Source organism: Salvia splendens, chromosome 12 (assembly GCF_004379255.2).
Source record: "Salvia splendens isolate huo1 chromosome 12, SspV2, whole genome shotgun sequence".
Lineage (NCBI taxonomy): Eukaryota > Viridiplantae > Streptophyta > Magnoliopsida > Lamiales > Lamiaceae > Salvia > Salvia splendens.
In genome coordinates, this window is record NC_056043.1 from 26,651,771 (window position 1) to 26,670,140 (window position 18,370).

The 18,370-nt window shown below is 35.5% G+C and overlaps 1 protein-coding gene across 2 annotated transcripts; it reads right to left on the reverse strand.

Annotated features, from left to right (window-relative positions):
• Window positions 1–3,886, reverse strand: LOC121757365. Of its 2 annotated transcripts, none has more exons than XM_042152919.1 (3): window positions 3,457–3,886; window positions 539–724; window positions 1–452 (listed from the first exon to the last, which is right to left on the reverse strand). In XM_042152919.1, exons 1-3 carry the CDS (start codon window positions 3,859–3,861, stop codon window positions 159–161), a joined length of 885 nt encoding a protein of 294 aa, XP_042008853.1. In that variant the 5' UTR covers window positions 3,862–3,886; the 3' UTR covers window positions 1–158. The 2 variants fall into 2 exon arrangements, with proteins under 2 accessions (XP_042008853.1, XP_042008852.1); XM_042152918.1 differs by having other exon boundaries at window positions 1–458.
• Window positions 3,887–18,370: the final 14,484 nt, after the last annotated feature.

The window sequence follows — 18,370 nt, forward strand, 5'->3', positions numbered from 1 at the left end:
TTCGAGGGCAAAAAATTCAACATTTTACACACTGAATTATTACAGTTACACAATGCATCTCGATCCAATTTTGTTGTAGCCCAGCCTTACATATGTATATATTTTATCAAGTGTTGTAACAAACAAAAAACAAATTGAGAAACGAGACATAATTAATGCTAGGAATTAATTACATGACATGTGGTATTATAGACTTGGGTCTTATGTTTCTTATCATAACTATCATCTAGGACCACCAAACATTGTGCTTCATGATGATATTTGGTTTCCAAAATCCCCCAAACCACATTGAATTTTGATCTCAAGCTCACTCTAATTACCAAAGGAAGCCCCTTTTCAGATTCTAAGAAATCTTGCATGCTTCTCCCTGCACCATACATGGCCTTATTTTTGGTCCCAATATTAAACCTCAGCACTGTCAAATCATCACTCCCAGCATAAAGTTCTCTTCCCTGTGTCTGATCCCACAATTAGTATTATCAATAAAAAATCTTTTCTTGAATTAATTTGTTGGGATATGTGTACATAAATTATTTACCTGTGAGATTGCAAAAGTGAGACGACCAAAGATTAATTTGATGATAAGAGGGTGGATGTGAAGAGCAAAGAGGTTGGAGTGGTTGTCTATTATAAGATTGATTGAAAAATTGCAGCTTAGTAATTTGGTTGTGACACCAGAGGCATCTACTCCCTCTCCTAATCTGAATTGTCTGATTCCTGCAACCTGCACCAATTAATTACATCAACTAATAACTATATATCCCCATGATTCAACTGCTGTAAAATGTCGTTTTTATTGGGCCAAGGATGGGTACGATTTCCCTACAAAATTGGCCCAATTAATTTATGTTGTTGGGCTGGATGAATATAAGGGGCCGCTAAACAAAGCTATGAATAGGAGTTCTTGGGCTTCAGATTTTATCGATAGCTGTATATGGGTGTGATCAATTGCTAACTCTACTTTCAGTTGCTAATTATAACTAATTTAAAATCATAAGATTTATAGAGATATAGTGGTCCATAAATTGCCATTTTATTAATATTTAAATTTAAAAGATAAGAAAATCACCAAAATTAGGGTTTTTAATAAAAATGTCAATATAGTGTATTAAACATATCAATATGATTCATTGAATATGTCAACACAATTTAGCATTGAAATTGTATATGCTTTATATTGACATATTATCTTAGCTGCGTTGACATTAAACTGCTAGTTGATATTTACGAAAATTCAATAATTTTTTTCAATTTTAACATCAGAACATATGCAAGTGAGATCTCGTTAGAATCCTTACAAAATTATCTTTAATTTGATATATTTTGTGTAAAAAAATAATATAAATTTAGATAATTATAATCATTTAAAGTGTTGAGATATTTTTTAAAAGTTAGTTATAACTAACTTTTTGTTAATTAACACTAATACCCTAATTGATATTTTTTGTTTTACGTATTAATATTCGTGGATGAATGATCTTGTACCTTGATTTAATGATCCAATGCATACCATTTAGTTATAGTTAGCAATTTAAGAGCGAGTTAGCAATATAATACATCCCTAGCTATATATATAAGGCCACAATTGAATCATATACATAGTCACCTCAAATTTTCTTTTAATTCTTTATGAAAAAACATGCAACTCGATCTTTAAATTAAGAAAAATATCAAAGTATAAATTCGTTCACGTGGGTGTGGGTGGCATCTATTGATCTATACATAATAAATACGTACACTACTAAGTTAAATGTCCCAAATTTGCACAAGTGCAGAACAGTGTGCAAGTATCACGAGATAAGTACAGTTTTATAATTCCTCAAATAAGTTAGATAATGTAGCGTCATAATTAAATCATATGCAACCTAACTCAGAGTGCATGTTTTTCTTGGCAATGTTAATGTGGAAGACATCCTAAATCTCAGTGATTCCCAAATTAATTTATATAAGTTTTGATTCAAGCACACCTAGAGGTCCCCAAACCGAACCGAACCGGCCGAACCGGCCCGGAACCGTCACCGGCGGTTCCGAACCGGAACCGGAACCGTCGGCGACGGTTCGAACCGTGACCGGAACCGCCGGTTCCCCCGGGCCGGTTCAGGTTCCAAATTTTGGCAAACCGTAACCGGCGGTTCCGAACCGCCGGTTTCGTCGGGACCACCGGTTCCGAACCGGCGGTTCGGCGGTTCCGGCAACTTTTATAAACATTACTTATTCTTTATATATATATTTTATAAAAAATTAATATTGAATAGTTTAATGATTTTAAATTCTAGTTGTCATTTTATTTTATTTTTGTCTAAAATAATATTTATTTGTACAATTTTATTAAATACAAATCAGTCTATTTACACAAAAAAATAACTATAACTTATCATTTAATGTTTTACTTTTTGTTGATATTGACTATGAAAATGTCTATTTTTCATTATTGTCACAAAATTTAAGATTCTTCTATTACATAAAATGATTCCAATGGCATTCAAAATCAAAATCAAAATAAAAATAATTATGATATAATTTTAAAATAGTTCTAACATCACCAAATTATTTCTCACATACTTTAACCTTAAAATGGTCTTAGATGTACAACGTTTTTGCAAGTTTGGGTACATAACATTGCAAGTATTAAATACATATGGCGGTATGATATATAAAACTATACTTTGCAAGTTTGGGTATATAAAATACTTTTAGTAGATTGGGACAATCAAGTAGTACAACCCGACCAAGACTACATCCCCAGCGAAGAAGAGTAGGCCAATTCCTCTTATCAAGCCAAATAGGTAAGCAAGGTAAGAGAACTACTTGGACTTTGATTCCAAAATGCAATTGAGCATTGAGGATACGTAGGCATCTCAACTTAAATTTTAAATTTAAGTTGTGCTCGAGTCATTTTCATTTATTTCTTTTTTCTCCCATTTGTTTCGAATATGTAATTTGTAAATTGTGATCAAGACTTTAAATCTTTTGTAATTTTTAATCTTTAAATTGTAATTTGTAAATTTTAAGTTGTAATTTGTATCAATAAAATTGCATTTGTACATCGCATCATTATAATTTTATTTATGCAAGTATATTTACATTTTTTACTTAAATTACATTTACAATGTTAATAAAAAAAATAAAAATTCTATGAACCGCCGAACCGGACGAACCGGCCCGGAACCGGCCCGGAACCGGATAGGAACCGGCGGTTCCGGCGGTTGAGATGAACCGCCGGTTCACGGTTCAGGAACCGGAACCGTCGGACCTAGGACGGGCCGGTTCAGGTTCACGATTTTTTTGAACCGGAACCGGCGGTTCCGAACCGTGAACCGCCGGTTCCCGAACCGTGGTGACGTCACCATATTAATTTGATAACATTAAGAGTGAAAATACTAAGTCTAGCCAAGGAAAAAAAACAAAAAACAGAGGTAGCTGATGGAAAAAGGAAGGAATTAGCAGAGGCAGTACCTGAAGGGAAACGTGGGGATGTGGCGGCTTAGCAGCGACGTAGAAAACGAGCATAGCAATGACGAAACTGAGCAAAAATCTCCAGGCCAACTGCATCAAAATCCAAGCCCCCGAATTCGAATAAGACAAGGATAAATACTTAGTCCAGTTGGTATTTTCATGGATGTCCACATCAAATTTTTGTGAATATTTGTTGGTGGCTTGAGATTGAGAAGAAGAGTGGGTTCGAGTTAGACGATTGCTATTTGGTGCATGGGAAATGGTTGATGGGCTCTGAACCAAGGAGAGAGAGCTTCCAATACCATAGCCATAGTGGTATTGGTATAGTGCTTCTTCTTCTTCATTATCGGTCTCCTCCTTTGCCGTCGCCGTCGCCATCGCCATCGCCATCGCCATCTCACACATACCACACCTCACCTTAAGAGCGGAGGCCTTTTATAACTCTCTATTTTCTATTTTCATCATATTAATATTTTTTTTTCATCATATTACTACTGTAGTACTCCGTATAATTACTATAACATCATCATTTGCCTTCGAATACATCAAACGTCCAATTTTACACTTGCAAGCTAAGGTGTGTGCATACACGGTGATATATATACTCCTACGCGCGAGTTAGTAGTTGTAGTGCATTGTTTGGTTCTACTTGCTAATTATTGTATCCGATCAAATGCAAAATCTAAATATTGTGCGAACTCCAAACTATGATCTGGACCGTCAGAAAATGTCAACAGATGACTAAATAACAGCAACAGAAAATGTCAATACAGTGTCAACGGTTAATGCTGGGTTGATATTGTGTTGAAATTTTCTGTTGCTGTTATTTTGTCATCTGTAAACATTTTCTAACGGTCCAAATCATAGTTTGAAGTTTGTACAATATTTAGAGTTTGAATTTGATCACTACCCTATTGTATCATATATACTTTTGTGCATGTGGTTTTCAAACTATTGAAGTATGCTTTTGTTTAATTCTCTATCGATTGATTAGTTGCTTAGTTTCTTAACTTTTGATAGAAAAATTTGTCCAAACAGATTAAAGTTGAAAAGTTTAGATAAATAAAGAATAATAATTTTTAATGTATGGAATAATTGATAAAATGATGAAATAAAATGAATAAATTTATTTAAAAATGTACTCCGATTTGATCATATGCCAGCAGATTTTGACGCACGAGCAAGGTACTACAAATGCACATTGTAATTATTTTCTAAATATATAATACTACTAATTAATTAAGTGAATAAAAAAATAAAAACTTTAGAAAAACAAAAAAAATGTGGTCGACCCTGTAATCCGAAAAATACGGGAGTGGCATCATTCAATTAGATTACTGCAATCTTATTTGTTGCTCTGCTTTACACCGAATTGTTACTACTTTAGCTAACCAAGTAATCATGCAAAAGTAAGCACGCTTTTAACATCTTTGCAATCCTACATCTTTCCGCTTTCATATATCGCAACGATTTTAGATATCCGTTGCGTAAACCAGTTTTTTGACCGTCATTAATTAGTCTAACTAGGCCCACTATTGCTTTAACCCTACAAATAGTAATTGCCCACTAACTATAATCTGAATCCATAATTTTGGGAAAATAAAAGTAAACTACTCCATTCCTTATTACCCCTTATTACAAAATTAAATCATTATGATCCTATCGGTAGGTCATTTATAAATATCAATGTAGTCTAATTTCATACTCCCAAAATACCTATCTCAAAATAAACATTATGTCCCAATAAAAATAAAATATTCTAGTGACAGAATCTTAATACGGCACACCAAAATTCACATGTGACATTTCTGACGTGTGCACAATATATACGATAAAATTGTCCTAATAAAAACACGAGATTTGAAAATGTTTGAAGTTATTAAACGCAATATAGCAAATGAACCATACGAAGTCTGCATATGGTGGGGGAAAATAAAGAAACTTATTTTGTGAAAAAAATATAATGATAGAAATGGTCCAAAAGCATAAATTATAATTCGAAATGATGGAAGCCAACAGTATCAAGGTACCACAAATAATTAATACTATCAAATAAGAGGCCAGTTTTTAACTTTTATACCAAGTTATCATGAGTTCCACCATCATTGTCCCAAATTATATATTCACCAAAACTACCATAATAATAATAAAATAATCTGACAGTACTTCATTATTTCGAGTAGAGATGATAAATATAACCTTTTCGTTTAGTAGATTTCTCTTATAATGAATTACGCAATTTATTGAATAATGTAAAGCTCTGACATCAATGATTTATATGGAGCGTTTGTATATTAAAAAAACGTTATCAATTGTTAAGAGTATCTATTTTAGAGAAAATTTTCTTGACATTAACAACAATATGTCTATTTAGTTGGCATTGGTTATGTTAATACAAGATGAAATTCAGTACACTAATTAAATACTAGTACATCACATAGTTAAGATATTGGTGACTCAAGGTCAAGAATGTTCAATATATTTGACCACTTTTTTTCTTAGACATGCTATAATCCCACTGTGAATGTGTGATTCCAATTTAGAAGATCAAATTTACTATATAACAGATTAAATTTTAAAAATTAACTAGACAAATTCAAATTTTACTTTGATAATGAAGTTCAATATCAACGACGCTTGGGCCTGGCTTGTAATATTGGGAGGTTAAGCAACTGGGCTGGGCTTCAACCCATTGACCTCTATGGATGGGCTTTCATAGCGCCAAAATGTTTCATCAAATCTTGTCATATACACTCTCACTGACCCCAAAGTCTCAAACAATAGTTTCCTTTTTGCCATTTTGCTTTGTTCCATAAAAATAATCGACTTCCTTCTTAGCAAGTTTTTATCTGTTGTGAGGTAAGTCTTATTATCCATTAACAATACTACAATTACATTTTATTTTATTTATTTATTTTTATCTCTCATACATTACCATTTTCGCATTAAAACTCATGCCGTACCTAAAGTCCCTATTTTCAGGGGGGCGGAGGGAGTATCTATTTTAGCGCATAAGAAAAATTGCTTGACATTAACAACAATACAGTGTTAGACTAAGAAATGCTTAGTAAGACGCTTCTCATCTATTAATTTTTTTGGTGTGAAATCATTATGATAGAAGATGAATAGACAATCATTATTAATTCTATTTTCAAGCTATAAAATAAAATCGTGTGAACAGTAATAAGATGAAAATGGGGATTATATTGGCTGAACCTTGACTTTGTACAGTTATTGAAGCCCAAATAGTCCAATTTTTTTTTTGTCAATTTTAGATAGAATGTTACTTTCAAATCAGACAACACATTTGAGTTGACGTGTGATAGAAATATGGACGAATTATTTTGGCTGAACGAATTGTTGTTTTGAATTTCAAGTGCATTAAGTTCAATATGAAATCAAAAGAAAATTTCTAAACACAAACGTTTTTATCAATTTATTATGTTAAATTGTTTTATTCGCTTCAAAGATATGTGATTGCCAACGTTGTTTTCCAACACCAGAGATAATTGTTAGGGTTCGACCATATATATTTGAACTCCATATTAGTATGATATTATCCACTATAGGCTAGCTCCGATAGTTTTGCTTTAGGGATGCATCCCCAAAAGGCTTTATACTAGTAAAGTAGAGGTTCCAATTATATATACTGCTTACACCATTTTCTAATTCTCCAAATATGGGATGGTTTGAGCCCTAACAATCCTCCTCTTTTTAATATTCTTGTGATTGATTCAATTTTTAAGGAGGAAAAGGGAAAAAATATTTTTTATCATTAAAAATTAAACTATATTTAATATATAGTATTAAAATTTCATTCCTCCTTTTTCAAGTTCTGGATCCGCTATTAAACCAATGTATATTAATAAAAATGAGGAAATTATAACTCAATTTGATACGACACTAGCTAGTTAGCGAACTTCATAGAAACTATTGGTGATCTCTAACTCCCATTCTTTGTTTTAGTATGAAAACAAAAACCAACATTAGAATAAAATGTTTACACATGCAACATATGGTAGGGGCCGTAGGGCAAACTTGAATGCACATCGATAAGATCAATGTCGGAATTGAATCAGAAAGATCTCAATAAAGAACCAAGAATAAAAGCAAAAATTCATAAAGCATACAAAACACTGTTGCACATTGATTCATCTTATAAAAGCCTCTAAAGTAGGCTTTCATTTTCTTTTAGCTGTAAAAATAAATATAAAATATTTTTTTAAATAATCACTTGTCTTGTCAATATCAAACAAAAACTAGGTTGGTATTTAATCTATTAATTACATATATAATGAATCAGTATGTGATGCAAATTTGCCATAAAAATGATCGAACTAATAGATAAAACACAGAAACTTTAGTTTCTTGGATTTGAAATATATTAATATAGATAAAAACTTATTATAATATATAGGGAAAACCACTATGTATAAGATGTTTGAAAACCCTAGAAACTCAAAAGGGAATACAATAAAATTTGAAAATTATAAACTGTCCGAAAAAATAATTAAATGTCGATGTCACCCCCTTTAACGATGTCAGATGCCTGAGATCCAGATATGCCATGACAAAACGATGAGTTTGGCATGTCAAACCATTTTGCAAGCACCACGCGAATAAACATTATGTGATGTTTTTCTGCATCGTCAGCTTGGTCAGATGAAACTGCGTCAATATGCTTTCAGTCTTTGAGGTTATATATCATGTGATTAACAAGTTAATCAGTAGTATTATCAAATGAACGAACTCGACACTATACAAATGTAATTATGGGGATGTGATTAATTCATAACTCATCTTGTAACTGCTAACTACTACTAATTTAAGACCATATGATTTTAGAGATCTAATGGTCTATAAATTGTCATGTGTAATTTTATTTCTCATTTTTTAATATTAAAAAGATAAGTATCAAATTTAGGGTTTAGGATCACACTGTGAATATAGTGTATTAAATATATCAATACGAAGACATGACAATGTCAACACAATTTAATATTGACATTACATAAGCATTATATTGACATTAAGTTGTATTGATATAAAACTGTTTTACAAAATATATGAGCATTTATGAAAATTTTATCAAATTTTGACATCGAAACATATGCATGTAGAATCTCGTTGGAATCCTTATAAAATTATCTTTGATTTGATATAAGTTGTGCGAAAAAATAATTGAATTGGAGATAGTTATACGCATATAAAGTTTTGAAATATTTTTTTAAAAGTAAGTTATAAATATTTTATTGTCAGTCAATATTAAAACTCTAATTGACATTTTGTTACACTGTATTGATACTCTTGTTGAATAATCTTGACCCTTGATTTGATGATGTAATGTCTATTATTTAGTTGGAGTTAGCAATTTAATAGTGAGTTAGCAATATATAACGAACCGATGTAATTATGTAAGCCCTAATTACGTACTAGTATCTATCTATCTTTCATTCATTCACTTTAATTACTTGTCACGTAAATAATGACATAAATAACGTAATTTGTATCATTTCAATACTTTCATGCGTCTGTTCATCATAATTACTCTCAGTTATAAGTTATTTAGAGTCAATATTTGATGATAAATGTACCAAATCATATTTCCAATGCACACCTGACATAATTACGATGTTCAAAAGAAAACATTCACTACTAGAAAAATTGCTTCTCACTACACTTTTTTTATCACACTTTATAAAAAGTGCCAGCATAGATGTACTATCTACATACTAGCTTTTCACTGCACTTTATAATATATTGTTACTGCACTTCAACATAAAAAGTGCCATCATAGATGTACTATCTACACACTACCTCTTACTACAGGTACCCGGTGCTGCACTTGCATAAGTGCCATTATAGATGAAGCGTCAGCACAGTAATTTTCTAGTGACAATTTTAAGTGTCATTACAAGCCAATTTTCTAGTAGTGATTCAACCCCTTTGAAGTGAAAGAGATGTTTAAACGTTTGTGAAATGACATTCAAAAGAATTAGGAAAGACCAAATATTGGGAGGATTTGTTTTGATGCGATATGAATTTATTATAAAAAGTTTTGATAATTGTAAAGTAATTTACCCGGCGCTAGCTGCTAAATTTGAACAAAATAGGGTTGGAGATAATAGCTTTAAGTTGATGGATGGAAAATATTAGTAATTAATTAATGGTATATATATAGATGAATTGAACATGTGATGTGATGATTAATCATCATCGATCGTTAATCATTGAGACAAGATGTCTGTTTTCTTTATTTCCTGAAATAGAAAAAGATTATTTGGTGACTAGACATAAAGAAATAATAATTGATAAGTTTATCATATTAATCAATCTGCTTTTTCCTTTCTGGCTTGGTTAATTGGGCTTGGTTGCTAATTAATTTATTTATCGTTTGTTGATAAAGGATTGTGTTCACACCCACATTATTTACTTTATTAAAAAGGAAAAATTTCATCGAACTACAATGCTCTAAAAGTCTTTTTCTAAATTTTTTGTTGTTTATCTCGAGATAAGACCAACATAACCCTGACACAATGTATTGGCAATCAAGTTTCTTAAATTATACTCCTTCCGTCCCATAAAAAATGTCATATTTGTGGGACTTCAGAAAATTTTAGGAGGTTTTGTTTTGTGTTAAATAGAGAGAGAAAATACAGTCTTTATATTTATGTGAGAGAGAACTTTTTTCAAAAAAAGAGATGTGACATCTTTTATGGGACAAACTAAAGTGTGACATTTATTATGGGACGGTGGAGTATTTTAAAGTTTCTATGTGGATATATCAATTTAAACAGAAAAGAACAAATATATGTCCTCAATATTTCCTTCGAAGGACCAAATTTGCCACTGAAGTATTTTATGTTATGCAAGCCTACCAAATTTTCTTTTCTTTTCATTTATTTATGGAAGCATTAATAATAAGAACTAGGAGTATAATTTTTTCATTATATACTTCTAGTTTCCTTTATTCCTCTCTATCTGTTCTAGAAAAAATATTTGGTATATATAATTCTTTTAGCTAGATATCATCATCATTGATGGAACTCTTATTCCCAGTAAATTGTATTATAAGAAATTACACTTGTATATATGAGGTTTGATCTTAGAGTTTTAGGGCTTCTTGGTATGATGGAATGAGATATGGAGGGAATGGAATGGAATGGAAATGAGAATAGAATGAGGCTGGAAATGAAATGGGGATTCTATTTCATTCTTGTGCTTGGTGAATGTTGTTAGGGTTTTGTATACTAGAAATCACCTTTCGAGTGATTGGATAGTGTAAAACCCTAATGGTTATTTTCCAATAAATGCAACAGATTATTTTTGTCATAATGTTATTATGTCTTACATTTAATGGTTGTTTATTGCATATTTAAATGTATGAGCAAACGTAACAAAGTCTAAGTCTTTATTTTAGTAGACCGGTTGTGGGCGTCGTCCAATTTAAGGTAACACGGTCAGTTCTAAACAAAGAAAAATAAGAATTTCACAACCTAGATAGGCCTAGACTACCTATCGCGAAAGGTTGCAATGTCAGTCCGATTATTTCTAAACCTTATTGAAATAAGATAACGTTGGTGTGGTATAGCACTGAATGGATCTAACAGCAAGACGAGTCTTTATGCTATCTACTGAAAGACGAGGTCTTGATAATTAATTTCTTAATCAATGTACGTTAGCATTGAGCATACAATATTGAGTATCCACTACTTTGACTTACCAAAGGTGTGGGTTTTTCATAACCCAACGATCCAGGTATATTGGGTAGTGGTGATCATTATCTAGAGGTGCTAGGATTGCTATTATGTTGAAACGTGCGCGAGGAGAGTCTCGTTTGATAACATCCACAAGAGGAGCTCGAAACAAGGTTTTATTATTCGGAACCTAGCTAGTTGGAGTGTGATTACTCTATGAATAATAAATAAGAGTTTCTTGCTAAGTCCACTCTTGGAATTCGAAATATGTTAATTAATTAAGTCTATAGCAGACATTAATTAATTAATGGATGTTTCTATCTTAAGCTCGGGAAATAAATCAAATGCAATTAAAGGAAACCCGAATACTTGTAATTTCGGATTTGGAAGGCAGTGCAATATTACTTCTGTAGTGGCTGCTCGTAATATTCCAATATAAGCTTATATTAAATTGTGGGTTCAATTTAATTAGTAAAAAGCTAATTGGGTGAGTCATGTTCCAAATTCTTCCTTAGATCCCTGACTGGCCCAATATGTGACTTATATAAATAGGAGAATAAAGGAGATAGAAAAAACAACAATTATTTTGTTAAAATTTTCGTCCCCCCCTCTAAAGAGAGATTTCAAAAATTGTGCTCCCTCTGTGAGCAGTTTATGTCTTCCATTATTCGAGTCCTAGTACGTTGGTGAGATTTGCCCACACAAATATCAGCGTATAGTCCGGGACACCAGTCAGAAGATCCGAGGTCTTGTATTGAAGATCTTCACGTGGAGACGGAGCAAGCCATCAACGATTCTTGATTGAATCAACGAGGTAAATTGGCTAATTCCGTAGTAAGCATGTTTTAGAAATTTTATGTGCTAAAGCATGTTTTAATTCAAGTTATGAGCATGATACATGTGATAATTACACGAATAGATTTTGTCTAAATAATCTGCTAAATAGATCAAATTCATGTGATCCGTTATGAACGCACGCTTCCGCTGCTAGCCCCTTCAGTTGGTATCAGAGCCAGTCTTTGGCTCTGATTATTTGGATTTAAATTTCGCGAAATTCATGTATGCATGTGTTATTTGATTGCGAAGCATGTTCTTGGTGTTTTTGTTAAATTTTATGCATGATGAACTCAAGAACTATCGAATCAAAGAACTTGAATTGCTCGAACGCACCACGTGCGATCGAGGTAGGGATGTCGAGACAGTGGGAGCCGGGAGCCGTGATCACGGGGCGATGCGCAGACGAGTGGGGACTCGTGCGCGCCGCCGGCCGAGACCACACGCACCAGACAGCATCCGGGTCGAGGCCGACACGGCGGTGACTGGCGCGGAGTGGTGGTTTGTCCGAGAACCACCAAGACACCACGAGACACCAGGCCAACCCTAGGCGGAAGGCTTCCCGAGACGAAGCTCCAGTCGTGGCCGAGACGTGTGCGCCATATGGCGCGACGTGCCGAGATGAGGGGAGAATCCAGGCTCGAGAGGGTCGAGCCGGGCGACGAGACACTGGCCGAGAGGAGCCGCGCCACCGCGCAAGCTCCTGGCCGAGGACCGCGTCACCCGACGTGCCGAGACGGGCGCTCGAGCTGGCCGAGAGCAGCCGCGCCACCGCGCGCGCCGCTGACCGAGAGCTCACGCCACCCGTCGAGACGGCGGGCCGAGATGGGAGTCGAGCAGCTGGCCGAGAGGCGCGTGCCGCCGTGTGCGCGTGCCGCCATCTGCGCGCTGGTGGCCGAGACGCTACGTGCGTCGTGGTCCGACGAAGAACTCGTCGGATTTTCGTCGTTCATCGTTCGTGCGAACCTCGTACGATGAGATAATGATGAAAGATTATTTTAATGATTATTTAATTATTTTATTAAAAGATATCATTAAAATATTATTATTTAATGAAAATAAAATCTTTTTGGAAGATTTACCTAGATTTTAGGAATATTTTTATTATTATCTATATCTATGGAAATAAATAATGTTATTTTATTCCTAGATGATATAGATGTGAATAATTTAATAGTTTCCTAATATTTATCTAGATTTAAGGAATATTTTTATTATTTTCTATATCTATGGAAATAAATAATAATATTTTGATTCCTAGATGACGTGGATAAGAATAATTTAATAATTTCCTAATATTTGTATATCTAAGATCCTAAAAAGGATAGATATGTATGAATACATTAAATAATGAAATATCTCTTCCTAATCTTGAACATGGAATTAATTTGAATTTAATTTTTCATGTCTTATTAAGAATTAAATAATTCATTTATTTTAGTCAAATCTTATAGTAGAAATGAATAAGAATTATATTCTAGAATAATTATTCCCTAAAGGAAGATACCAATTAATAAAAGATTTAATTATCCAGTAGATTAAATACCAACAGAATTTAATTAAGCCTTAAACTGCCTCAAGGCTAAGGATAATTAAAGTAAAATCATAACCCAAAATATCTAAGTTGTAATTACGAACTCAACGTTTGTATATGGTCTCCATCAATTGGTCTGCAATTTATGAAGCCTTTTTCCAATATTATCGCCACCTGCTCTGTTGGGACAATAATCCTAAGAAAATAGCAAGTTCATGAGGGCGGACTTCTCAAATATAAATAGTATGAACTAGAATGTAGTTTCCAATATTATCGCCACCTGCTCTGTGGGGACAATAATCCTAAGAAACTGCGAGATTCAGAAGTTCACACAGGATTTATGAGATAGCTTGATCTTGTTAGCAGCACATGAGCATTGTTATGGGAGTGTGTTGTAGAAATAAGACTCTGTAATGCTAAAGATATGGTCTTGCTTAGGCAACATTAGGCGGCCATGCCACTCTGTGGTCTCTGGACTATTCGTCGGTATTGTGACCAGTAAAATTGTAAGATTTTAATGCGTATTCACTTCCTCTGGAGGGTACAAAATTTTAATTTTACAGTTGTAAGATTTTGAAAAGTTTCATGGTTAATCTAATCAAACTTCTTACATAAGTTTATGACAATAGTAAAATACTCTGTTTTGCAGTGCAAATCAAATCGTCATTATGTCGTTTAATCCTCTTTCCGCAATTCTCAAAGAAAATAAACTCGAGGGCCAAAATTACATAGAATGGAAACAAAATTTGGACATCGTTCTCACAGCAGATGAGTACATCTTTGTGCTCACCACCCCGCGACCTCCAGTGCCGGCGGCTACCGCTGCGGCAGGAGTCAGAGATGCACACAGACGGTGGCATAAGGCGAATGAGATGGCTAAGTGCTATATGTTGGCTGCTATGTCTTCAGTACTCAAGCATCAGCATTCAGCCATGGAAACAACCGCCGAGATTATGCAGAATCTCAAAAATCTTTTTAGTACTCAGAATCGAACGGCGAAGTCTCAAGCCTTTCGGAGTATCATGTCGAAGACAATGAAGGAAGACTCGTCTGTGAGGGACCACGTCCTCGAGATGATGGGCCACCTCAACCAAATTGAGGTCTTGGGAGGGACAATCGATCCCGAGTCCCAGGTAACTATCATCCTTCAAAGTCTTCCCCCTAGCTTCCAATAGTTCAAGCTCAACTTCGAGATGAACAAAATGAATTACACCTTGGCAGAGTTGTTGACTGAACTTCAGTCGGCAGAGGACCTTATGGTCTAGGCTAAGGCGGCCATGATGACTTCGTCGCCTCGTTCCTCTGGCTTGAAGCCTAGCAAAGGAAAAAGGCAGGCACCGAACTCAGGACCGGCCAAGATAGCTAAGGGAAAGAAGAAGAAGAATAAGAGGGCCAACAAGAAGCCCACGGGGAAGTGTTTCAAGTGTGGAGAAAAGGGGCATTGGAAGCCAGACTGTCCTAAACGGGGCAAGGCTACAGGTATGCACCAGGCTCTAGTTGTCGAGTCTTGTTTGACATCGACATCAATTTGCACTTGGGTTATTGACACAGGAGCCACTGATCATATTTGTTTTGATCCTGACTTAATGCAGGTGACAAGACGGCTACATGATCGTGAGATCGAAGTCCAGCTGGGCGACGCTACCAAAGTGGCGGCCGTTGCAGTGGGAGACATTTATTTGCGTTTTAGTAGTGATAGATTTTTGATTTTGAAGAATGTTTTGTTGATACCTTCTTTTAGAAGAAATTTAATTTCAGTTTCTAAATTGATTTATGATGGATATTCGATTTCTTTTAATGACAACTGCGTTATTAAGAAAGATGGTTCTTATATCTGTCGTGGTATCATGGAAAACAATATGTACACAATCACTTCTACACAGTTTAATAATCGCAAATCAGAACTCAATACAACATCGAAAATTTCAAAGAAACGAAAGGAACCTTCAAGTTCAATGAACGAAACGTACTTGTGGCACCTTAGACTTGGTCATGCCAATGAAAGGAGGATCCATTCTCTTGTTCAACAAGATCTTATCAAAGGTCTAGAGGAGGAACCTTTTTCATAAGTGTGAGTCATGCTTAGAAGGCAAGATGACCAAGAGGCCTTTTAAGGCTAAGGGCAATATGTCCAAGGAAGTACTTGAGCTCGTTCATTCCGATGTATGTGGACCAATGTCAACTGAGGCAAGAGGTGGTTTTCGATACTTCATCACATTTATTGATGATTTCTCGAAAATTGGATATGTCTACTTGATGCGTCACAAGTCAGAGTCTTTTGACAAGTTTAAAGACTTTAAGACTCTTGTGGAGAAGTATCATAGGAAGAATATCAAATGCCTATGATCTGATCGTGGAGGCGAATACCTCAGTACCGAATTTTTGGACTACTTATCGGAAGTGGGAATTCAATCCCAACTGACTGCGCCGGGCACACCCCAGCAGAACGGCGTGGCTGAAAGAAGGAACATGACCTTATTAAACATGGTTCGATCAATGATGAGTTATGCACGTCTGCCTATTTCGTTTTGGGGACATGCCTTGCTTTCTGCAAGTCACATTTTAGACAATTTACCATCAAAATCCGTACCTAAAACTCCATATGAGTTGTGGACTGGGCGTAAGCCCAATCTAGCACATCTCAAGGTTTAGGGTTGCCCGGCTCATGTATTGGAAAAGGATCCAACTAAGCTAGGATCTAGGACGGAGGTATGTTTGTTTATGGGATACCCCAAAGGAACGGAAGGTTATGAATTCTTTAGTCTCCGAGATAAGAAAGTCATTGTGAGCACTCACGCGACATTCTTAGAGGAAGACTATGTAATGAATCATAAACCCAGCAGTGAAGTGGCTCTTGATGAGCTAACTTCTGTCACAAGTTCCATTAACCAAGAACAAGTACCAAGTGTACAAACAATTCCCGAAACTTCAACTTCTACTCAAAATATTGTAGTGCCGCGCCGCAGTGGGAGGGTCTCACATGAGCCCGACAGATACATTGGTATGGGAGAATCTATGGATCACTCCTCGGACAGCAATGTATTAGATCCCTGGAACTTTGCGGAGGCGCAGGCAGATATCGATCATTGCGAATGGGTAAAAGCAATAGATTCGGAACTACAATCTATGATAGACAAAGACATCTACGATTTGTCCGTCCTGCCCGAGGTTGTACTGCCATTGGGAGCAAGTGGATATATAAACGTAAACGTGGACCCGATGGACGAGTTAAAGTCTACAAAGCAAGACTAGTGGCCAAGGGGTATACCCAAAAGGAAGGCATCGATTATGATGAGACCTTCTCCCCAGTGGCATGCTCAAATCGATCCGGATACTGTTGTCTATTGCAGCTTATATGGATTGGGATGTATGGCAGATGGACGTTAAGACTGCATTTCTAAATTGCAGTCTTGAGGAGACCATCTACATAGAACAACCCAAAGGATATGCCATAAATGGCAAAGAACACATGGTTTGGAAGCTTAAGAAGGCCATTTATGGCCTCAAGCAAGCATCCAGATCGTGGAACCAATGTTTCGATCAAACTGTTTGCAAGTTTGGATTCGAAAAGTGCCCAAGTGAAAGCTGCGTGTATAAGAAAGTTGATAAGGGGAATGTGGTGTTCTTAGTTTTATATGTAGATGACATTCTTCTAATTGGAAACAATAAAAAGATGTTGTCATCAGTTCGAACATGGTTATCAAACCAGTTCGAGATGAAGGATATGGGAGACGCGGGACACATCCTCGGGATCAAGGTTCTTCGGAATCGAGAGAAGAAGATGTTGTGCTTATCTCAAGAATCTTACATCGAAACAGTACTTAGTCGTTTTAGCATGCAGGACGCCAAGAAATGTTTCTTACCTTTTAGACATGTCATCCATTTATCTCAAGAGATGTGCCCTAAAACGCCGTCTGAGATACAAGCAATGAGAAGGATTCCATATGCTTCGGCAGTTGGAAGTCTCATGTATGCTATGCTTTGTACTAGACCAGATATTTGCTTTGTTGTTGGCATGGTGGCAAGATATCAGTCGAATCCAAGCCAAGGACATTGGACTGCCGTAAAGAACATACTCAAGTACCTTAAACGGACTAAGGACTACGCTCTAGTTTACAATGCAGCCGAGCTCTGTCCTTTGGGATATACTGACTCAGACTTTCAAGCTGATCAGGACTCGAGAAAATCTACTTCAGGATATGTGTTCACCTTAGGAGGTGGAGCCGTAATTTGGAAGAGTGTGAAGCAGAAAAGCATCGCGGACTCGACCATGGAAGCCGAGTATGTGGCCGCTTCGGGGGCTGCAAAAGAGGCTGTATGGTTCAAGAACTTCCTTATGGATTTAGGTGTGGTTTCGAATCTGCCCAAGAGCATCACCATTTATTGTGACAATTCTGGTGCTGTGGCAAACTCGAAAGAACCAAGAGCTCACAAAGCGAGCAAACACATAGAGCGGAAGTATCATATCATTAGAGATATAGTGCAGAGAGGAGACATAAAAGTGGTCAAGATTGCGTCAGAGAACAACCTGACAGATCCTTTTACAAAGGCTTTGGCGGTAAAACCGTTCGAGTGCCACGTTGAAGGGATGAGAGTTCGACTCATTCCAAGACCTCAACTCGCTTTCAGTATAAGTGGGAGAAATTTAGACGTGTGCACTACAATTTAGTATACTCGAAAGCTGTTTTGAGTATAAGTGGGAGATTGTTAGGGTTTTGTATACTAGAAATCACCTTTCGAGTGATTGGATACTGTAAAACTATAATGGTTATTTTCCAATAAATGCAACAGATTATTTTTGTCATAATGTTGTTATGTCTTACATTTAATGGTTGTTTATTGCATATTT